The sequence below is a fragment of the Morus notabilis genome, unplaced genomic scaffold (assembly GCF_000414095.1).
Source record: "Morus notabilis unplaced genomic scaffold, ASM41409v2 Scaffold79, whole genome shotgun sequence".
NCBI classification, from domain to species: Eukaryota; Viridiplantae; Streptophyta; class Magnoliopsida; order Rosales; family Moraceae; genus Morus; species Morus notabilis.
In genome coordinates, this window is record NW_010366287.1 from 209553 (window position 1) to 233584 (window position 24032).

At 34.3% G+C, this 24032-nt stretch overlaps 2 protein-coding genes across 2 annotated transcripts; one reads left to right on the forward strand and one right to left on the reverse strand.

Moving 5' to 3' along the window:
* The first annotated feature begins 4180 nt into the window (after window positions 1-4180).
* Window positions 4181-8535, forward strand: LOC21401631 (ubiquitin-conjugating enzyme E2 36). The gene is made up of 8 exons (XM_010109942.2): window positions 4181-4339; window positions 4602-4629; window positions 4833-4919; window positions 6620-6678; window positions 7235-7276; window positions 7368-7441; window positions 8029-8126; window positions 8239-8535. Exons 1-8 carry the CDS (start codon window positions 4304-4306, stop codon window positions 8274-8276), a joined length of 462 nt encoding a protein of 153 aa, XP_010108244.1. The 5' UTR covers window positions 4181-4303; the 3' UTR covers window positions 8277-8535.
* Window positions 8536-18047: 9512 nt separating this feature from the next.
* LOC21401634 (TPR repeat-containing thioredoxin TTL1) lies at window positions 18048-22091 on the reverse strand. Its single transcript, XM_010109945.2, has 7 exons — window positions 21023-22091; window positions 20191-20386; window positions 19905-20089; window positions 19482-19815; window positions 19187-19391; window positions 18972-19078; window positions 18048-18824 (listed from the first exon to the last, which is right to left on the reverse strand). The coding sequence occupies exons 1-7, from the start codon at window positions 21910-21912 to the stop codon at window positions 18672-18674; spliced, it is 2070 nt and encodes a 689-aa protein (XP_010108247.1). The 5' UTR covers window positions 21913-22091; the 3' UTR covers window positions 18048-18671.
* Between the last annotated feature and the right edge of the window lie 1941 nt (window positions 22092-24032).

Sequence of the window (24032 nt, forward strand, 5' to 3'; positions counted from 1 at the left end):
AGTTTATAGTGGAGTAACTATTGGAATTAATAGAATTAATTAATTAATTAAAGTGTTTAATTAATTATTAATTTTATTGGATTGCAGGATTATAGGTCCATTAGTCCCCGCGTCGTCCTAGTAATTCTACCAGACACAAAGGGCAAAATGAGAATTTTAGAATTACAGAATTCTAAAAATTAAACACTCAAAAAATAATTAATTGAGAATTAATTATTATTTAAATAATGTGATTATTTAAATTTGAATTTGAACACATCTAGATCATCCATTTAAACTTATTTGATAAGTTGTTCAATTTAGAATTCAAATTAATTTAAGTTTGACTTAAATTGGAATTTGAATTTGAGTCAAAATTGAACTACAGAATAAAGGATGATGAGAATCCCCTATCTTGGCCGGCCACACTTAAGGATAAGGGAATGGGAGATTTTGTTTCAAATTCAAATAGGAGATAATTAACAAGCTTTATCTTTAAAACAATTTTTGCCCTAATTTCAGTTATGGCCGAAATTCTCTTAGAGAGGAAAAAGGAAAATTTTTCTCCAAAAATTCCACATTGTGCATGCGTTGGTGTTTGTTGAAATTCGAGTGTTTATTGTAACCCGTTTTGTCTCATGTGTGCCCACACACACGTCTTCGTGGATTCTAGGAATTGACGTGGAAGACATTGGTTTTCTAAACACAAAGCTTTGGAGCTAGGATTGTTCGAGGTCAAAGAACTCAAGTTATCATCCGAGTCGGCCTCTAGGTATTTTTCCTAATTGAATTCTTATTAAATGAATTAATATGATTAATTTATTCGTGCATAAATTAATATAATCTATAGAGTATCTCAAAAGTTTTGAGAAAATTTTTGTTATACTTGATCCGCTTTCCCCCACGCTTCCGCATCCGAATTCGATTCGGCTACCAACATGAATAACATAGAAAGAAAGTGTCTTGATAACTCTATAAAATAGAGTTATTTTCTTTAAATTTATTTTGTTCTTAACTTAAGGAATTTATTTGTTTTATTTATTTTTAGTTTAGTTTTCTGTTGTTTTATTTTATTTTATTTTAGTTGATTTTATTTAATTTTTTCCTATAACTAATTATTGGTCTCAATTGTGTAAATAAATCAGGTGAAAAGACAATTGTGGAGATTAATTAAGATTGAGAATATTAAAATAAAAAAAAAGAAATCCAAATTTGCTACATTGCCACATCACTCACGCACAAGAAGTAATGCCACGTAGTGTTCAATCTCCTTTTCAAGAAGGATGCTAAGGCGCGATTAATTCGGTGGATCCTTCTGTTGCAAGAATTTGACTTGACTATTAAGGACAAGAAAAGTGTTGAGAATGTTGTGGTAGATCACTTGTCCCAATTAGACTTTACAGATTCTACCGATGTCACTGCTATCCGAGATGACTTCCCCGATAAGAATCTCTTCACAGTACTAAGCTACATTGGTATGCTCACATCGTCAATTACTTGGTGACCGGTGAACTTCCTTCTGATTGGAGTGCACAAGATAAGCACAAGTTTCTGGTCAAGGTGCGTAATTTCTTTTGGAATGATTCATACCTGTTTAAGTACTGTCCCGACCAAATCATGAGGCGTTGCATTCCTGATGACGAGATTCTTAGTGTTTTGAACTTCTGTCATAACGATGTCTGTGGTGGTCACTTCTCTATGAAGAAGACTACCACAAAAATCTTACAGTGTGGTCTTTATTGGTCCACTTTGTACAAGGATACTAATGAGTTTTGTCGTTCTTGTGTGAGGTGCTAAAAGTTAGGTGCCTTGTCCTGATGCCCTTGAACCCAATTCTTGTAATAGAGATATTCGATTGTTGGGGGATATATTTTATGGGACCTTTTGCACCTTCTTCTAGTTACCTCTACATTCTCCTTACTGTGGATTACATTTCCAAATGGGTAGAAGCTGTGCCGTGTCGAACCAATGATAATGCGACAGTTGTGAAGTTCTTGAAAGAGAACGTGTTATCTAGGTTTGGTACTCCGTATACTATCATCAGTGATCAAGACACTTATTTTTGCAACCGATCTTTTGAAGCTCTCATGCAAAAATATGGTGTCATTCATTAGGTTGCAACTGCCTACCATCCATAAACTAATGGTCAAGCTGAGTTGGTGAATAAGGAGATTAAACAGATTCTGGAAAAGATGGTAAATCTCGACCGTAAGGATCGATCCACGTCTTCTTGACGCTCTTTGGGCATACCGTTATTGCTTACAAGTCCCCTATTGGGATGTCTCCCTATAAGCTTGTCTTTGGGAAAGCCTGTCATTTACCTGTAGAGCTTGAACATAAGGCTTATTGGGCTATTAAAGCCCTTAACATTGATCTTAGTGTTGCAGGTGTTCATCGCAAGCTCCGGCTGTCAAAAATTGAGGAGTTAAGGAATGATGCTTATGACAATTTCAGGATCTACAAGGCAAAAATGAAAGCGGCACATGATAAACAGATCCTGAGAAAGAACTTTGAGCCGAATCAGAAGGTGCATCTCTATGACTCCCGTCTGCATCTCCACCCAGGTAGGTTGAGGTCCCAGTGGATTGGTCCATTTGTGGTGAAACACGTTTTTCCCAATTGTGCTATTGAGGTCGAGGACCCGAGTGATGAGAGAGTATTTAGAGTCAATGGCCACAGACTGAAGCATTACATTGAGTGTGTGAGCCAAGCTGAAGAGATCATTCTCGAGGCTCCGGTTTACCAACCTTGAGAAGTTTCCTTCCAACACTTTTGTATCGTGTGAGCGTGTGTTTTGTTTGCTATTAGCATTCTTCAAACCCATAAGTAACCTAGGGATTTCCCCCTGTCACCTCAGAGGTTATTCTTGGGATATGGGTAAAAAACTGAGTGTTTTGCCCTCTGCGTCTCTATTGTATTTCAACAAGTCAACGTGGCCTTCGTCCTGGTCAATCCTTCTATGGCACCGTCGGTCTGCTGAGGACTCCAATTCATACACGCCTCGGCTATGCGTAGGATCGACGGTTGCATGCTTATTGTTGATGCGTTCAAGGATTATTCTGAAATACCTCATACGATCGACCCTTTCACCATTGGAATGAATCAGCTTTGAACGCTAACCGCTAGCTGATGTGGTAGGTGATGGCCACGTGGAGCTCGGTTGTTGTCTGACGTGGCAAGACATATTTTCCCAAACAACACACTATATCTCTATAACAAAAAAAAAGAAAGTTTTTTCCCTTCTTAGGTTGAAATCCACTATCAAAGCCTTTTAATTTTCCTCCCTCTTTTTTATTTTTTATTTTCCTGTATTCTCGTGAAGAAATTTCAGTCAGTGAAGCGTGAAGGAGATGGAGGCTGAGTCCAAAGAGAGCTCGGCGATATTTCTCTACAACCCTGTCCTTTCAATTTCTTTAAAAAAAAAAAAAAAAAAAACTATCCTCATAATTTTAGACACAATGGCCATGTTTGGAATTGATCTCGTTTTTATTTTTCACGTTTTTTGAGAAAGAAAAAATGAAAACGTTTTCAAAACGGCGTTTGGCGCAATAAAGATAAAAAACGGAAATGAAAACGATTTTTTGGTTTAGTGTAAAATGATAGAGAAATGAAAAATGACTTTTAGTCGTTTTTCATTTTTTGTTTTCATTTTCTCATCTCTTGAGCAGAGAGAAAGAGAAATAGAGATATTAATGTGTTTTTTTACACTGAAAATAATCTCTTGATAAAACTACCAAACGCATTTTTAAAAATGATTTATTTTTGAGTTTAAAAACGTTTTCATTTTTATTTTCATAAAAAAAAAAAAAATCAATTTAAAATGAATTCCAAACGCGCTCAACAAATAAATTTTTTCTACATGAATGAGATCTCCTAAAACTATCGTGTTTGATGGATCGATGCTAATTTTAAATTTTTTTTAATCAACCTCCTAAACTCATAAATTTATTGCATTGATGGTCCTAACCATAATCCAGTTAAAGTAAACCATAATCCAAGAAAAGATCAGGTGTCCACGTCCTCATTTACGAAAGAAAACGGTGGGCCTACCCATAATCCAGTAAAAGTTAACCGTTTGATTGTAAGACACCGATACGTCATGTGACGTTCGGTATCGTAGATTTTTCCATTTTAAAAAATTAAAATTAAAATTTTATAGACCAAAGGACATAATGCTAATAATTAGGGATTAAAATTCGTCAATGAAGCCCTTATAGATGCTCACTTTCTTGTGGTGGGAGAAAAGATCTTTCTCTCTCTTCTCTCTCTCTCTCTCTGCAAAACCCTCGTTCGTGTTCGCGTAGTTTTCAATCGACCTAGAAAAATGGCCAACAGTAATCTTCCCCGAAGGATCATCAAGGTTCGTATCTTTGTCTTTTTTCTTGATCGCTCTCTCAGTTTCCTTTGATCTGCGTGATTTGTTACGAGAAATCGAATGGGCGAACTGATTACAATTCTCTATAGCCTTACTCTTTTTGTTTTCTCGATCTTCTTTTCTATTTATATTTATTTTGTGCCCGATCTTTCTCGGAAACCAAACAAAACTTTTTGGGCTTTTGCTGCTTCTTTCAATTTTGGGTTTCTGTAATTTTTGTAATCGTTTTCTTTCCATGATCCCGCAGGAGACTCAGCGTCTGCTGAGTGAACCTGGTAAGTGGTTGAATTCTAAATTTTTATTTTAGTTATTTACTGGTTTCTTATCTTTGTATTTGATTGAGATCATAGAAATTGAGAAAAGTTTTGGATTTATTGTGTTTGCAATATGTTAGAATCATGTTATTACGTTTGGGATTTTGATGTTAATTGGATAAAGGGTTTCATTTGTTTCAACAAATTCTGATTTTCGGTATCAGCTCCGGGAATTAGTGCTTCGCCATCCGAAGACAATATGCGTTATTTTAACGTGATGATCCTTGGCCCCACGCAATCTCCTTATGAAGGTAAATTTCTATACTTCTTTTGTGGGTCTATGTTATGTTTCTACCTTCTTGTTGCTATTTATCTTTGTTGGCTGCTTGTGATAGAAATCTAATAATCCCATATTAGTTGGTTCATTTGTGGGTTTGTCTTTTGTATTTTTTATTTTTCAAGTGAAAATAATTTGAACGCATGATTTCAGTTTTTGCCCCTGTTTACAATTTCTATTTTCTGGAAGCTGCATTTTCATTTCTTAATATTGAAAGATGACAAAGACTACCACATAAAGTCTTTATGTGTGTTTCGATTGTGTGTTTAATTTTGGTGCAGAAGTTAATGGGTTCAGCTTCATTTGTTATTAGTAAATGCATTTTTTTTGGCATAGAAATTAGAAAAATACATGGGGGAAGGAATAGTCCCAGCTGACATTTGCATTTAGCGACTTTCCTTTTAGCTATTGTGCTTGATCGTGTGAGTAGCAAAGTACACAAACTGAAGTAGGGATCAACCAAATGACTATAGTGTTATGCGTGCTGTCATTTCTTTGGCTGCATCTACATGGGTATTCAAGTTGTGTAAAAGATTATTGTTAGCTTTTTATTTTATACTAGACACACTATCTTTGTCTTATGTGGCAGAAAAAAAATAGCAGAACTTCTACTTTATGTGTGGAAGCTCGGAACTTGATTGTTTGGTTCTTATGATTATTTTTATTGGCATTTAGGTCTTAGCATGACCTCTTGATGCAGTCTCACTGGTGTTGATAAATATCTCACATTAAAAAGACTAATTGCTTACACTCAGTGCTTTGGCTCAGTTTTATAATTCTATGGTTTTTGAAGTTTCTTTCTTTTAAAGTGGCTTGAAGAAGAATAATGTGTAATAAACTAAACCTGTTTTAAGTAGGGTTTTCATAAGTTTAATAAAATACAAAAGGGTCCCCAATAAGTTGAGGGAATGTTGAATATAGAAGCTGAGGTACTTGTTTGGTGCTTGATTGGATGCAGTTTGATGAGTGTTGTGGAAGAAGTGTGAAAATAAGCATGACAGAAATGGACTCTTTTTGGTCTATAAAGTGGAATTTGAAATACTAGTGAAAAGTTGGGTGCAAAATAAAGTTTGTAGCATCATTAAATTTTAAGTGGCATCACTTAAAGATGCAAATCAGCAATAAAACAGCAAAAGCATAAGCACTTCTAAAATAATCAGCCTGGTAAATATGCTTTTAAAAAGTAAAAGCAGAACCTAATCAGAAAAGTATTATCAAATGGGGTTATAGTCAGAATACACAACTATATATAAAAATAAAATAATGACGTCTAAGGATCACTTTGATACAGGTTGACACACCAACTATATGACATTTTGTATGCGTGGCTGGCTAGGCATATATGATCCTTTACATCACCGTTATATCCTTTAGACTTTTGGTTACTGCCAAATTATATTAGCTTTCCATTTGAAAAATGGGGACGAGGCGGAAAAGCTATTTGTATTTGCCACTTTTTTACATCTTGATTTTTGTTAGGCCAAGAAAACAACAATCTTTGTGTTTATCGTCAGTCTTCGCTCCAACAATTACTGTCTTTATTTTATGGATCGTAATGTTAAATAAATAAGTTCTCCATTTTATCTTTCTTGCTCTCTCTCTGTTTTTTTTTTCCCCCACAGTACTTTTTCCAAGCAAGATGATTTATTTTCTTGTCTGACATCTTTTATACAGGAGGAGTTTTCAAATTGGAACTATTTTTGCCAGAAGAATATCCAATGGCTGCTCCCAAGGTACTTTGACTTCGCCATTTTGATATATAGGGTGATCTAAATCATCTAATCTGCCTCTGTTCGTTTCAAGCAAGGCCATCAGGTCCTGGTCACCCCTTTGTTTTATAAGATTCCATTATAAGAGGAATAAAAACAGAGCAGAAAGATGGCGAGAATTGCTCTTTTTTTTTTTTTTTTTTATTGCAGTTAATTCATACCCTTTTACACTATAATGGTTTTCCATAGTGAATCTGCTGCATCATTAACGACCAGGTTTAACCTATCTTCCCAAACTCAAGTTGTGGGTTGGAACTAGTCCTTGGGAGGTTATGAGAAAATTAATGCTCGTCTTATTTTTGGAAAATTTTAACAATTAAGTCAAATAGGTGCATTATACTCGGTAGGATGGATAGATCAGGTATCTCCCCGTGTAAGGGTGAGGAAGCAGGTCAATTTTTGGTTTATTTACATTGTTTATCGATGTTAATGGTTATTTACTTGTTTAATTTTTTGTGCAAAACTGCAGCCTCTCGTCTTATTTGGCCTCTATATGATTAATTAATTTCTCTTCTAACAGGTTCGATTTCTTACCAAGATTTATCATCCTAACATTGATAAGGTAGCGAAATATTTTTTCCTTTTGACATTTTTCTTGGGCTTTTCCTTTTTTTTTTTCTCCTCTTGATTTTTCTCTCTACTTGTTGATGCAGCTTGGTAGGATTTGCCTTGATATTTTGAAAGACAAATGGAGTCCTGCTCTCCAAATTCGAACTGTACTTTTAAGGTACCATCAACTATTGTCCTAGACTCAAATGATCCACTAATATTCTGTATCCTACACTCTCCTGAAGAATTCATAGCCATACTATGTTGTGCTAGCTTAGGTCGCGTTCATTTTACTAATTCTAGTTTTGCTACAGTTAAAAGCTTTTACAAAAAGTCATATCTAACTTTTTTTTTGCTACAGCTAAAAGCTCTCATATAAAATCACATCTCAGCTTGAATTGAAAACTCGAATCGGCAAATTGAACGAGGCGTTAGGACATATAGAATTATGGCCTAATCGGTTTGTGCGTTTAAGTCAGTAATTTTAATTCTGAATTCAACTATCGTGAGAGAACTATTGGCGTGATTTTTTTTATTCAAATTTTTTGTTAAAGAAAAGTATTGTAGTAGAATTAAATTATGGTTTCAAACGCGTGAAACAAATGCGCCCTTATGTCTTTTAGTATCTTTTACTTGTTTTCCTCTACTTTGCTCTTTGCTGACCAAATTTTCAATTGCTATTTGAATAGTGACCTAGGAATAGTAAGATATCTTAGCATGTATGCGAATTTGAAACTTGTTAACATTGATATCAATTTTTACTAGTATACAAGCACTTCTTAGCGCCCCAAATCCAGATGATCCCCTTTCTGAGAACATTGCTAAGCATTGGAAAACTAATGAGGTTGAGGCCGTTGAAACAGGTAAATTACTTCCCGATTTTTTTGGCATCACTGTAGTTTGTTGATACAATTTACTAGTATTGAAGACGAATGTCAATTTTCAATTTGCCTTGTTGTCTCTTGGTACCTGCAGCAAAGGAATGGACCCGTTTGTATGCAAGTGGTGCGTAAAGATAAATGGTGGATACTTTTTCTCCCCTCAAATAACAATATTGCAACCTATGTTATTAACTGTCAGTTTAAAAGAAAAACTGAGAATTGATGCTTGAAAAGGGTGGAGTTTAAATGTTCTCAAAATCACCCTAGTTATTATTGGCTGTCAATTGTTTTTACCGTTTTGGAATCCATGTCTCTGTAACTTGTATGTTTAGGTAAAATTAATTACTCTTTCGTTCTCTCAAAAAGAAACGTGGGCATCATTTTCCACCAATTATTTTTCAGTCATTGCATATAGCTATATTATATGTTGAACACAAAATGAGAAACATGCTCTATTATGCTCAACGGAAAATATATATATATATATATATATTTTTTTTTTGCTGAAAAAACGGAAAAGAAACTTCCGTAATGGTATTTTGCACCTCAAAGGACGAAGAAATGGCGGATTTGGATGAAGAAATGTGCCCGTGATATATATATATATATATTGGTTAATTTCGTAGATTTGTCTCGATGAAAGGCTACATTATGCTCATGTCACTTGTAAACTTATTTTGAGAGACCAAGTTATGTATCTATGACATGCATGTACATTCTACATCATATCCATGGAAAAAACTATTGGTTTTGGAATCAATAATGTTATTGTTAATTACCTCACCTCTATAATTGTCTAACTTTTGTTTTTTTTGAGTTTGAGTTTGAGTTTGTATCTATGTCATAGATATGATGTACATTCTACATCATATCTATGACATGCATGTACATTCTAAAAAAAATACTGTTCATTAATTTGAGTTTGAGTTTCTGAACTCGAGTTGAAGTGGAAACTTGAACTCGAGTTTTAGTCTCAAACTCGAGTTTCAATTTAAGTTCAAACTTAGAAGAATATAAACTTGAATAAAGTTAAAACTCGAGTTGTCTTTTTTTAAGTTTTTAACCCTGCCGAACAATCCCTTAGATTTTTAACGATGAAATATGGTTTTTACAGATGAAAATACGTCGGTAAAACCATTCTTTCTAGAATTGATAGAAAAAGAAAAAGAAAACAAAAGAAACAAACGCTCTTCAAAAACAATAGGGAAACAAAAATTCATCGGTAAAACCATGCTTTCTTGTAGTGCGTAGAGTTTGATAGAAAAAGAAAAACAATAAAAAAACAAACAAACGCCCTTCAAAAACCAAAGGGGAAAAATATCAAGTTTAGAAAATTAGGATTTGTTCTTTTAGAGTTTAATTTGAGTATAATTTTTGAGTTGAATTTGAGTTATAATTTGAGTTGAAGTTATAACTTGAGTTTGTGTTTGGTTGTGTACATTTAAGTTATGGTTTAAGATAAGAATCTTTTTGAGTTTGTGTTTGAGTGAGTCAGAATTTGAATTTGTATTTAGATAGTATTTTAATAAAAACTCAATACTCATGGAAAATTTTAATAGGGTATATGGGTGATGTTTTATTTGTCTTTTCGTTGTCAATGCATAGAAAAAAAATCATTTCAATCAAAATTAAAACGAAAAAGTTATAGCATTTTTAAGAATAGAAAAAACACTATTTATTAATTTGAATTCGAGTTTCTGAACTCGAGTTGAAGGGGAAACTTGAACTCGAGTTTTAGTCCCAAACTCGAGTTCAAACTTAAAAGAACATGAACTCGAATAAAGTTGTAACTCGAGTTGCATTTTTTTAAGTTTTTCACTCAAAAGAACAAGCCCTTAGACTCTTAGACGAAGTTAAAATAAGTGACTTTGTTGATTACAACGTATATATATATAGTTATTTTATGGCTGCTGTAACTCTTTTTATTATTGTAAAAGTCGATAATAGTGGCATGGAATGGTTTAGTTAGCCGGATATATGTCTTTAACTTAAATAAGATTTAGTTAGTTAAAATTTACAAGGGTGCTTGAAGTTATCCACTTTTCAAAGAAGAAAAAAATGCATTGGATATTAATAAAGGACATAACCGAAAAATATATACTAATGTTATATGTAAACCACTAGTGGAGTTCCCTTCAAAAAAAAAAAAAAAAAAAAAACCACTAATAGTATGGTATACAAAATGCGTCAAGGTATTAAGAAATTAAAGTTTATCCAAGATAAATACTAGATCTAAAAGAATGGCAATATTAGCACAACAAACTGCCTTTTATGAGTATATAGAATGCTCATCAATCTTGACTCTTCCTGACATGCACAAGTTCCAGAAAATCCAAAATTACTCGAGAAAAAGACAATATCTCATGAGCATTGCCAAGTTTTATGTCTTGCATTAGATAATCATGTTTTAATTGTCATAGTTTACATTGTACGGTTATGTGGTAGTAAAGAAAAAAAAAAGAGTACAAATACAATTAACCCAAACAACAAATGAAGGGACACAAGATCATGTGGTATAAATTTTGCCATTTTCACGGGTTCAAGTTGAGAGTTGAATTGAAAAATGAGTTTATATGATAGAAAACACTAATAAAAAAGTTAAAGTTAAATTTTTTTGAGAGATAATGAGTGCGTTTGGAACTCGTTTCAAAATGATTTTGTTTTCTGTATGAAAATGAAAATGAAAACGTTTTCATTTCCATTTTGGAATCATTTTTGAAAATGCGTTTGGTAGTTTTATTCTGAGATTATTTTCAGTTTTAAAAAACTGAAACTGTATTTGGTAGTTTAATTTTTAAAAACATATAATAATATTTAAAATAATAATATATTAAATAAATAATAATTGAATCCCAAATAAAAACACTAATAATTAATATAAAACCATTCTTTCATTCAAAATACAACACAGATAAAAAAAAACAACTTCAAGATTTATTTATTCTTTGAACATAAATTAAAAATAGATACAATTAAATTGAATTTTGACTATCTAAATTTATCTGAAAAAACTATCAAATGTAACTAATTTCAAACCAACAACCCATGAACCCAGTTCTAATATACTTCAGAACCATCGAAATACGTGATAGCAATCAAACTCATTTCTTGTAGCAAAAGTACAAGAGACCCACGTCTATGATGTTCTCAAAGAAAATGGAAACATACGCCTACACCCATCCAAAATCCAACTTAGCTACCCAAAGCATTCATCTAATCAAAATACAAAGAAAATTTATGTTCAGATCATGACCCACCCCTATCGATGGGTGGCTGGTGGTCTTTTTTCTGGTGACTCTGGATCAGACTGTCACGATTCCAGTTGCAAAGGAGGCGGTCAAGAATTGAAAATTGTAGATCGGAGGAAGATCAGAGGAGGCGGTCAAGATCGAAGGAAGCTCGTCGAAAGAGAAGAAAAAGATCTCGCATCGGTGGAGGAGGAGGAAATCGTGCGGCGGAGGAGGAAATCATGGGCGGAGATGGGTGCTGAGCTTTTTGTCGTCGCCGTGGGTCAGCTGGAGGTTCTCGTCGCCGTTGGTGGTTCTCATCTTCATCGGTGGGCTCTTGGGCTTTTCGTCCTCGTGGGCCAGCAGTAATTCACCGCCCCAAGGACGGGAACCGTATGACGCAACGGCGACAAATTTGTCAGAGAGAGGGACGGCGGGTCTGTAGTCGGTGGATCCTTGAGGCGTTAGCCTGGTGATGACAATTTCATCAGGATTGTAATCTCCATTAATTAGAGAAGTGGAGTATAGAGCGAACCAGCATCTCGGAGGAGTGAGGAAGGAGAAAATGGAAATGCAGAAATGAAAACGAAAAAAAAAAGCGTTTTCAGTTTCTTCCTCATATTACACTAAACTAAAAACCGGTTTCATTTTTGTTTTTTGTCCTTCATTTAGGCTAAACAATGGGTGTGTTTGGAATTCGTTCCAAAACGTTTTTATTTTCTGTATGAAAATGAAAATGAAAACATTTTCATTTTTATTTTAGAATCATTTCTGAAAATGCGTTGGGTAGTTTTATTCTGAGATTGTTTTCAATTTAAAAAAAAAAACTGAAACTGCGTTTGGTTGCTTAATTTTTAAAAACATGTAATTATATTTTAAATAATAATATATTCCACCGATTCCACCGACAACCCACGAAACTCATGATCACTTGTAGAAAATCAAAACCGAAAAACCAAGCTTGAACAAGAAATGATCAAGCTGTTGCTGGACATCAGCGAAAGCGGACCGAACCCTTTTGCGAGCAGGAGCGAAATCAAGGTTCTGTGAAGCTATTTTGTTCAACTCTTCATTCACGCCTTCGATCGGCGACCTCTTTTTCGCCATTATTTTCAGGTGCTTTGTTGTGGAAGCTGAAAAATGTGTGGGTAATTTGGGTCTAGCTTTAATGGGTATTTGCAAGTTTGGATTGTAAGTTAGTTGGGTTTGATATTTTGGAGAGGAGAGAGAAAGCTCCGTTGGTCAGAGACGAAATTTGAGAGATTCCATAGTTGGCGTTTGTTGGCTTTCTCTGAAATGAAATGGAGTCAAAGTATAAAAACTATTACTACAAAGTGAAGTGGATAGTAATGACGCACGAGAGACGACCTAATTGTGATTCGTGAAACCCAAACTAATCAGGCGAGAAGAGAACGGAGGAGCTCGACTGAGAAGTAAATGGCGCAGGTCAGGCGAGAGGAAAACAGAGAAGCAAATGGCGAGGCGCAGATCAAATTTTCAGAGAAAAGGAAAACGGATGAGAGAAAACGAAAACGGAGGAGAAAATGAAAACGAGAAAAAATCGTTTTCAGATTTTTAAAAAAAGACAAAAAAACGTTTTTGTTTTTAATTTTTAGGAAAGTTTGCACCAAACGCGTTTTGGATACGAGTTTTCAATTTTTATTCTCGAAAACCGTGAAAAATTGAAACAAACAAAGCCAATGTTTCTGTTCCTGGTTTTATTTTTTCTTCTTGAAAAACGTGAAAAATGTTTTGAAAACTGATACTAAACGGGCACAATACTATAATAAATAATTTGAGTTTTGATTCAAATTATAAAAAAATAAAGATTTTAGCTAAAATATGTAAAAATCTATTTTAACTTAACAATTTTTGAACAACCACTATAATTATGCTTTATATTTTAGATAAACATATATTATTTTTTGTATTTTTTAAATATGAAATTGTACAATTGTTCTCGTTTTGCAAAGTGCTTGTTGATGGATCATCAGTACTGTAGATGCGCGTTGAGACTTGCCCAGTCTAAAAGGCCTTCTTCAGTTCTGTAATGCTGTAGTTAAAATTACGGTTAAAATTTTTTATAAAAAGTTATATTTAATTTTTTTACTATTGTTAAAAATTTTTATATAAAATTATACTATAACTCGAATTTAAAATTTAAAATAATAAAATAAATGAGATTAATCACCCGTTTAGTTCATAGATTAAAATTATGAAATTAAAATTATTTTTAATTTATGTGTATTTTTTATGAAAAAAAATACTGTAGCGAATCATGAACTATTTTCGATTTATGTGTCTTAGCCAAGTTCCATCCCGAGATTTTCTCCCACTTTGGTGGTGGTTGACGACATGGATCCGAACTCTGAAGACATTAATGCCTGAATAGCGGTAACGTTCATATTTTGATGTTTAAGTTTTCAGATTGCAATTTGGATGGCTTTTCTTCTTGCCACTTTTGTACTCAAGTGAATAGTACACCGTACTAACTGTAGGAATAGTATAAGTCGTAATTAAAATGTTTATTTTAAAAATTCGTCTAAATTATAATTTTTAATTAAATTTTAAAAATTAAAATTATAAATTATAATTTTAAATTTATAAATTAAATGTCTCACTCATAAATATATTATGGTCACAATTTATTTATTTATTTTTATTCATTTATTTTAATTTCTCATTTTTAATTGTCTTTTTCTGCCGCTTTCCAATCTTCGTTGTCGCGCTGGCGATGATGTTAACTTCATTCTCACGCGCCTCTTATAGTCGTATATTCTACGCTTTCTTCTTTCCATTTGTCTCACTGAAATAAAAAAATATTATATATATAGGAAAAAAAAACTTTTTTTTTGGCCTTTTTCACATATAATAATGTTTGGTTTTAAGGAACAAACAACACATATGTCTATGCACCGACACGCCCTTTTCACACTTTGTTGTAATCGTTGAGTATACTTTTTTATTTTATTTTTTTTTATTTTATTACTTTACTTTGTTTAGGTCTTTTTTTTGTTAAGTCCTTCTATCATACTTAATTTTTAATTGTTAAATCAGCTTAAAATTACATTAAATTAAATAAATATACAAAATAAATAATTTCAGACAATTTATATATTTTTTAAATGTTTCTAAAATGTATTTTGTAAAATATTAACAAAACTAGTTTCTGATTAATTAATTAGATGGATAAAAAGAGATGGTTTATGTTCTAAAAACGACATCATCGTAACACATTTTTAAAAAAAATTAGAATATCATTCTAATATTATAAACAGTTATTAACAATTGCGAGAAATACATGATTTTTTTTTTTCATTTTCGTAAGAATAAAAAGAATCGACCATTTATAAACTATCATTTGACATTTATCCTAATAGCTGCAGGGTAAGCTATTAGGCATGATGTTAGGGAACGGCAATATACCTCAGGGCTAATATTTACACAATTTTGTGTAAATTTGAGCAAATACTTGCACAATTAAAAAAAAAAAAAAAAAACAGAATATGTTTTTGTAAAAATAGTTTGTGGATATTTATATGGATAGGGGTCAACATATTGGATGGTGGTAATATTTTGGATTGTTGGACACTTTTATAAGTACTTGTGATCAAGAAGTTTTACACATGTTTTGGACAGAATATTCACACAATTATGGGTAGTTTAGAGCGGATTGCACTAGGATGTTTATGTTTTGTTGTCAACTACAACGGAATGGATGGACATGTTACTTTATTTTGGAAGTAAATTTTGTTGATTGATCTGCAATACACCATAATCAATTCCATTTATTATTTAGAAATATATGTATATATATATATATATATGAGCTTAATCTATAATAATATATAAAAGGGAAACAATAGGAAATAGACTAATATGAAAAACTTAAGAAAGTATATATGCTAACTTTTAGTTATAGAAATTAGTAAGCCATAACTTGTCAAGTTATGGTTCATAACTAGATAAGTTATGGACAAACTTGTTAAGTTATGGTTCATAGCCAGACAAGTTATGGACAAAACCCGTAAATAACTTGTCAAGTTATAGTTCATAACCAGACAAGTTATGGACGAAAACAATAATTTAGCCTATTTATTAACTTATGTAAACTATTAACCTATTAATTTTAATTTATCTCAAATCTTGATCTATTTTTCCCTTTCTCCCTATATAAAAATGTCAATGGGCTTCGTTATTTTCAATCAAAATGACCTGGTTTTAGTTAAAAATCACCCCTTATAAACAGTGTTTTCACTGTTCTTTTTTTTTCGCTTTTGATATTTTTCTATTCTTTTTTCCCTTTTCATCTTAAGAAACCCGTTTACTGTTCACATACTTCTTGGTCAAAAACGCGTGAACAGCAACAGTGGCTACATTTTTTTTTACTTGCCAAATTTTTTTTCTTTTTCATCTTAGTCCTTCTTTTAATCTTTTTTTTTTTTTTGACTACTCGTCCTAAATTTTAATTTTTCAAATTTCAGTTTCTTTTAAGTTATTATATACTTTTAATAATAACATGGTAATTAAAACATGATATATGATTACTCTACGCACGTGTTCTTCAACTAATATTGTTCAAAATTATCAATCTTTCCCTCTAGACTTTTTGCTGACGTCCAGTCCTCAATCTTTATCTATGGGTTTAATGATTGGAAAAACGGAAGGATAAACAGACGCAAGAAAAAGAAAACTAAACAGACGAAGAAAAAGAAATCTTTTAATTTGGGGATCCAATTGTTAAGATTTTTAACTTCAGACATAAGTGTCCAAGTTTTAAAATCTTCTAGGGGATGTTTGTTTTCTATATTCGTCATTGATTCTGAATCATAATTTATTATTCTTTACAGTATTTTTTCACAAAAAAATACACGTAAAACGAGAATGATTCTGAATACATAAACTAAACGTCCTCTTAATTTCTATCTCTTTTTATCTTTTTTTTTCTCTCTTTTTTAGCTCCTGCTTAAGTGACTTTGTTTAGTAGTAGATAAAATAGAGACTACATTCGTTTATCTTAATTTTTCTTTGTAATAAAGGGGAGAAGTGAAAGTAACTTTCTACAATAGAGTGGAAAAACTATGCAAAATTAATAAAATTTTATACAAATATGACGGTCTTCTAATAGGATATTTTTCATATCCTATTACAGATTCTTATTAGGGAAAAGAAAGTCAGAGAAAGTATGCAGGAAAATAAATCTCTCTAACGTACTTATTTTCTCAAATTTCTAAACTAGTTTGTTTTTATTTTTTTCCCAAATTAAAGAGTTTTAAGATTCAAGAAACTTCCCCAAATAGGAATCTACATGCTTTGACAAAAGTTCTTCACGAAACGGAACTTTATGTTCCAAATAGCCATTCATATTTGGTTTACCTCATCTTCTAATATTTGTTACAACGTGTAAAGAGCTATTCCACGTGGGTCCGTTCGGTTCGCTAATTTAAATTTTTAATTCGAATTAAGATGTGATGTTGTGTGAGAACTTTTTACTGTAGTAAAAAAGTTAAATGCGACTGTTTCTGAGAGCTTTTTACTGTAACAAAACTTGAATTCTAAACTCGAATCAGTGAAATGAACGGGATTGTTATAACACAACATTTTCTTGGTCAAAAGTATTATCATCTTTTCAAAAATATATATATACATTTTCATCTTTACAAAGAAAATTCATTTAATTTTTTTCAAGTTATCAAACGAGGCCCACGCGTGCAATTAGAATCCTCTAAATCCACCTCTCACTTTCAAGTCATACACAAAACCAATACTTATTCAAGCTGAGATGACTAGTTTAGATAGAGAAAATTAGGCAACAAACCAAGCACTTTAGACACTTATGATAGGTCATTTTCCTAATGATTAAAAGGGGGGAAGTGAGGAAATATAATAAGTAACCAAGTTCCAAATGACTTGTCTTCTATTGTAATAAGATAATAAATTTTCAAAAGTATTCCAGAGGGCCACCACACCAGAATACACAATATAGAATCATCGACTTAAAAAGGCACAAATAATGGCTAATGGAGGGTCTAGGTCAGCATCATCTAATTTGACACCGACCAAAGCCACTACTTTTTAGGCTCTGAATATTAATTAGGCAGTGGCTATTTGTTTGGGACACTACACAATCTTCCTAACCCAAGTGCTAAAATCTGCTAAATCAAGTAGCAAAATTATTCACTTTGACAACTTTTTAATCATAAACTACGAGTTTCCTTGAAAGTTTTTGTGTCTAACTTTCTAGTGAGTGACTCATAATCACAATAAAATAGACACGTGCTTAACTCAGAATCGCCCATTTCTCTTGGACAGGCTGTTTTATCAACTAAACCACTGGTGAGATTTTAGTGGGTTTTGAATTTGATGCATCTCTCTTTAAAGACAATTTACTTTAAGAAACCGAATGAATTGTCTCAACCACCGTCGCCTACCTCATTTAACATATATGACTTTACAGAAGGAACAAAAATGACCAAGTCGAAAAACAAAAAAAAAAAACAAAAAAACCAAAACAAAACAGAAAACATCTCACACCATTCACTGAGAAACCTACGGAACATTCAAATGTACTCTCCTGTGAAAGCAGAAAATGGGAAAAACGAAAAGCAAACATGTGGAGAAAATAAATCAGAAAATTTTTATTGATGAAAATAAATGGTTTAAGGAAATAAACAACAATAATAACAACATATTCATCCTTCTTTCACTAACCCAGTAAGTACCCACCAGTTCATAACTTCCTTTTTTTCTTTTTCTTTTTTTTTGGTTTTGGTATACATCACATATATACATGTACAGATCCTTTCTACCAGCCAGCCATTTCTCTTATCTCTCTTTCTTTCCCTCATTTAGCTGAATAACCCAATTAAATGATTGTATACATTTTTTTTCTCAACTCTTTAGTTTGGAAATACAATAATCAGGCAGGCCTACATGAAAATGAAATACAAGTTCCAAAAAGGGAGAAATTCAACAAAAGGATAAAGAAAGGGGGAAGAAAATTGGAACCAGAGAGCAATGAGGAATGAATGAATAAATAAAAACTGCAAAAGGAACTAAGCTATCTCTCTGGAATCCGTTGGAATTGACTGCTAAATAAGATTATTTTTATGTGGTCTGATTATGTCACAGGTGTCTGGTAATATCCCTATATTATAAGGAAGGAGGCGAAGACTGGAATTAAGGGCTGTGGAAGAGTTCCTATGATCAAACAAACTGGGGGGATTTTTGGGCAGCACGAAGACGATGACGCAAAAATATGGCAAGTGAAGCAGAGAGTTACAGTGCAGTCATGAAAGTTCTAAAAGCTACAATGCCTGACCGAGTGTTCCAGCATTTCGCGACTCGGGCATACAATTTCCTTTACTCGGTTACCGTTTTGGTAAATCTTGAAGGTTGGAACAATCCGCACATTCTCCATGTTTGCAACTTCTGGGCTCTCCTCAATGTCAACCTTCGATAATCAACCAACCACCACAATTGGAATAAGCATGTTTCCTACTCTATTCTTTTATAAATTCTAAAGAGGAAAAAAACCCAGAGTACAAAGAAAAAAAGCATGCTACATCTGGTAAAGGAGGATTAGCAATGCACTGATTACCTTGAGGAAATTTATAGATGGATAACGGCCGCAAAGAGAGTCAACGAATGGAGATATTTGCTTGCATTGCAAATTTGTGTTTGCTTTGAAATGGACCACGGAAACACCTATAAGTTTGAATCAAGATTTTTAAAAGACTTGTACTATGTAAATGGTATGATTGTAAAGGTAAGCTGGTATATTAGTTCTAGTTATTTGAAGAACGGAAGTCTCACCCGGTAAAGACACTGCAGCTCTGAAGTGCTCAAGACTTGATACTTCTTCCACCTCACCACCAAATTTGAGATTGTAAACTTCTTCTCCACGGGATTTCTTGAGCGCAACTTGTGAATGGAATAGAGATTCAGCAACTTCATTATCATATGGAAGTTGCTTCCTTAAAACCTCATAATCACGAACAGCATCTTCCCATCTTTCTAGCTGCAACTCACAATTCAAATGGGGCCTAAGATAAACAGACCTAAAATAAATAATCACAAAGCACCGCAGGAGGTTTAAGGAGGATGTTACCTTACTGTTTGAGGCAGCCCTTCGGAGAAGAGCTTTTGTGTAATTCGGTTGAATGCTCAATGCTTGGTTGCAGTCTTCAATGGATCTTTCACACATTCCAAGCTTAAACCAACAAGCTGCTCTGTTGCAATAGAGAACAGGATTCGAAGGATCAAGCCTGAGACCTTCACCATAAGCCGAACATGCCTCGGTGAATCTTTCGGACTTGAAGAGATCATTGCCACGGGACCGAGCTCTTGCTACCAACCTCACATTGTTAAGCAGCACAGCAACTTCAACATTTCGTGCATCAATCTGCCCAGCTTTCTCAGCAGCTGTAACTGCATTCTCAAACCTGCAGTACATCCATCATCCATTCTCACTCTCCCCAAAACCATTTTGCCATCTGATTTATAGTGAAGCCTTAAGAATTTTTTAACTCACCTTCCCAGCGCCATCTCATATTGGGCTTGGACAAAGTAGATATAAGCTTCAGAAAGCATCCCAAAAAACTTCGTCTGCCTGCATGAGTTGGCTGATGGTTCCCGCTTGGGCACACTTGATATGCTCGATTCAGCATCATCAATATGGTGGAGCTTTAAAAATGCTTCCGCTCTACACATAGAGAGCTGTAAATTCAATTTGAACCAATTCAGCCGTTCGTTATAGTTTACTATAAGCAGTTCATTCAGAAAAAAGGTATACTTCTTAAAAAATTATTAGGCCTCACCTGAGGACAATGGTCGGCTCCAGCAGCAATGGCAGCATCGCCTTCCCGCAAGACGCTTTTCCAATCGCCAACTCGGCGGGCATCACTACATTTGTTGAGATGCTTTTGGACCGTCTGCAACTTCTTCAACTCAGCCGGATCTGGATGTAGTCCTGGAAAAGATATATGCCTCCTGGCATTCTCAACCTGCCCTAACCTGTAACACCATTGTATAAAGGATTCCCACAAGTAAATATCAGACGCATTATTCAAATTGAAAGAAGGAAAGAAATTTCAACTTACCCAAAAATGATTTTATTAGAGGGGAAAAAAAAAACACACTTACAGAAAACCATGAACCAAATAAACAGAATCAGCTGAAATTTATAGACATGGTATTTGAGACAGACACGTTTTGAATAGGAATATTTCACCTAGAAGCCGGAAATGAACGTGTTCAACTCTAGCCAATATCCAAAATCACTCAAAATAGGAACATGTATGGTTTCCAGTCCTTAATAGACAATTAACAGAAAAACCAATAACCAGAGAAACCAAAAACCTCAGACAGAGAGACAAGAACATTAATCAAGTCAAAAATCTCAAACTGAACAACTTCAGTGCAATATAGTAGAGCCATCGTCAAAGTGAAAACCAAAGACTACAAGACAATGAAAATAAGAGAAGCTAGAAATGAAAGAATTCACAACATTGTCAATAAACAGATTGAGTAGAGAAAGAGAAACCACTTGAAAGGGATCTAGATCCGATTAAAAGTAAAATCATCTTCAAAAACAATGCAGACCCAAATAATCAGAAAGTAAAGTTGCTGTTATTGCATCTTTTTTCTCACCTAAGAAACAGAGAAGCTAAACGCTGATGAGCCCTCCCGTAATTAGGATCCAACCTAACTGCCTCCTCGCACTCCTTCACCGCCTCCAAGAGCCGCCCGAGGCCCGTCAATGCAGCCGCCCGGTTGCTCCAGTACGCGGCATTCCCCGGCGACATCGCAATTGCCCGATCATACAGGTTTAAAGCCTCCGCAAAATGCCCTCTCTTGTATTGCTCATTCCCCGCCCGCTTCAGCTCCTCCGGATCCACGCTCCCCGTCCCCCTTCCACCAATGCCGATGCTTCCGCGCTGATTCGCCGACGCGGCCGTCTCACATTTCGTCGCTCCTCCGCCTGATCCGCCCCGCATTATGCTCCCGTGGCCGTAATTCCCCGTCCCGGAGCCCAACACGTCGCTCCTGTGGTTTCTCCCGCCACTCGCCGCCGCCATCGCGATGCCGGTCTTGAGGATCTTCCCCGACGGGCAGATATTCCCCGTCGGGAGCACGTTCAGCGCCGGCGACGAGCTCCCCGAATCGGATCTCGCGTGTCCCGGCTTGAAATTCCTCCCTCCGCAGCCAGAGGATCGGAGACTCTCCGCCGCCGTCGGACTGCTCTCGCTGGAGACAGAAAGCTCGCCGGAGTGACTGGTATTGGGCCCGGAATCGGATCTCCTCGCCGCCGATGGATGACTCGGGCCAGGCCCAGGCCCATTTCGGCCCGACACCGATCCCGATGAGCTGGAGCTACTGCTGGTGGCCGTCGCTAGCCGAGTCCGTAACGGAGAAACAGGGGAGCCGAGATCGAGCTCTCGGAAATCCGGCTTGTTGGCTTCGCAGCTCAGCGACTCGGCGAGCCGATCGCCGAGCGAGTCGAGTCCTAGCTCTGAAACAGGCTTCCCCGAATGCGACATTTTCAATGGAAGAACCAAAAAAAGAAAAAAAAAAAAAAAAAGGAGAGAGAGAGAGAAACTCTCCGACCTGACTAAGTTTCTCTCTCTAAAATCGTGTTTTTTTTTTCTCAGCAATGTCTGCCGATGATGAAGCCGCAAGAAGTACGAAGAGTAGAAGTAGCAGTAGTAGTACAGAGAAAGAAGAGAAGCAGAAGAAGAAGAAGAAGAAGAAGGTCCGAAGAAGACATTAAGAGAGAGGAAGGAAAAGGCAAAGAAAGGAAAAAAAGAGAAAAAGATGGGGATCTCGTGATATAAAAGGAGGAAGCAAAGAATGAATGCAAGTGTCGGAAAGAGTTCTTTTTTCCCTTTTTTTTATTAATTTTTTGGTGTTAAGCTTCTAGAGAGAGAGAGAGATAGAGAATGGAGGAGAGAGAGAGAGAGAGAGAGAATGGAGGGGAGGGGTTTACAGAAGGAAGGATGGGGAAGGTGGAGAGAGAAAGAGAGAAGAAGAAAGAAAAGGAGGAAAGAGCAGAGCCTTTTTTGTATTTTTTTTCTCTCTCTCTCTCCTCTTTTCCTCTTCTTCTCACCTGCTATTTCACGAGACAGGTTTCACTTCTCTTCTCTCCCTCCCTACTACTCATATCTGTCTTATATTTTCATTTTTATTTATTTTATTTTATTTTATTTTAAGAGATTTTTTTTTTCGCTGAATATTTCAGAGAATTATTTGACAAAGTACAAAAAAATATTTTGTTAAAATACGACATAATTTTTTACAGAATCGTTCATTAAATTATGTCGATTTACGTGTGGTTCAAATCATTTGGTTCATTTTAGAGAATATTTAAGAATCATTTTTTTTATGGATTCAATCATAAGAATATTAAAATGAAATTCTAACGGCTAAAATTGACTTTTATACCCTACAAAAAATTCTCTATTTATTATTTATAAGAAGATTTTGTTATTATTTTTATTATTATTTATCGTCGTTATTATTATTATTATTTCCTCCTCATCTCCTTGTTTTGGCCGCTCTATTCCTTCCTCTAGAATTCGCTTTATTTGTTGTTTTTTTCATGTGGAAAAGTAATATCCGCACTCTCTTATATGGCGCGTGAAATACAGGTGTTCTTCCCAACAACTACTACAAATGGTTAATCTTTAATAATGGAGTTCAAAACATTCTTTGGCCTTTTTTCTCTCCTTGAAGTGGGACAAAATTTTGTTTGCAAGTTGACATCATTTCAATCGGTTTTGCATGAGATTCTTTTCTGTGCTTTTTTTTTTCCTCATTACGTATTTTGATCGATTCCATTGTCAAATCTACCAATAAATGCTTACATCATTTTGTGATAATCAAATATTAGATGATGATTTATAAGCATCAGTGTGAAAGAAATACATTTAATGCTTCTTATTTAATACCATTCTCATTTTTATGTAATTTTGTTGACTGACTTGTTAAAGGAAGGACATTGATGCTTTTCATTTTTTTTTTAAGAAATAATAATATGCTTTTCTATTTATTTATTTCCCCCAAAAATTACTTTTTTACTGCATTACAATAAAAAGTAATGGTTCTTATTTAATACCCCGGCACATATATGTTATTAAAGTCATTCTTGAGTGCGAAAATATTTTTACATTTTTATACCTTGTTCACTTCTTGGATTTAAATTTTTAATTCGAGTTGAGATGTGATATTTTCTAAAAGCTTTTCACTGTAACAGAAAAAATTGATTTGACATTTTCTGAGAATTTTTTACTGTAAAAACTTAAAATTAAAAACTCAAATCGGCGAAATGAACGATACCTTAAAGATTTAAGAATAATATTGTTGACGTTCAGTTTGAATTGGTAAATCTTTTTTTTTAAGAAAAGAAAAAGTTCAAATAAATAGAAAACGAAAAAGATTAGTATATAAATAAAAAAAATGTTGACTTAAACTACCTACCAATACATTAAAAAATAAATAAATAAATAAACTACCTACCAATATTGCCTTTAATGCTTAGGTGAAAACCGTCTAAAGAAAGGAAAACTAATAAATACCACGGCATTTACTGGTACTCACTTCAATGTGCAAAGATTTAAAGGATGTGAAGTGAACGCGCGAGAAAGGAGCGTGGAAGGGTAAA

What these genes read in the sequence shown, in the direction of transcription:
- LOC21401631 (XM_010109942.2), top strand. Translation starts at nt 4,304, where the DNA reads ATGGCCAACAGTAATCTTCCCCGAAGGATCATCAAG. An exon ending in GCGTCTGCTGAGTGAACCTG is followed by an intron (nt 4,630 to 4,832) that starts GTAAGTGGTTGA and finishes TTTCGGTATCAG; the next exon opens with CTCCGGGAATTAGTGCTTCG. An exon ending in ATTCGAACTGTACTTTTAAG is followed by an intron (nt 7,442 to 8,028) that starts GTACCATCAACT and finishes AATTTTTACTAG; the next exon opens with TATACAAGCACTTCTTAGCG.
- LOC21401634 (XM_010109945.2), bottom strand. Translation starts at nt 21,912, where the DNA reads ATGTCGCATTCGGGGAAGCCTGTTTCAGAGCTAGGACTCGACTCGCTC. An exon ending in GGGCTGCCTCAAACAGTAAG is followed by an intron (nt 19,392 to 19,481) that starts GTAACATCCTCC and finishes TGTGAGTTGCAG; the next exon opens with CTAGAAAGATGGGAAGATGC. An exon ending in CATCTATAAATTTCCTCAAG is followed by an intron (nt 18,825 to 18,971) that starts GTAATCAGTGCA and finishes TGATTATCGAAG; the next exon opens with GTTGACATTGAGGAGAGCCC.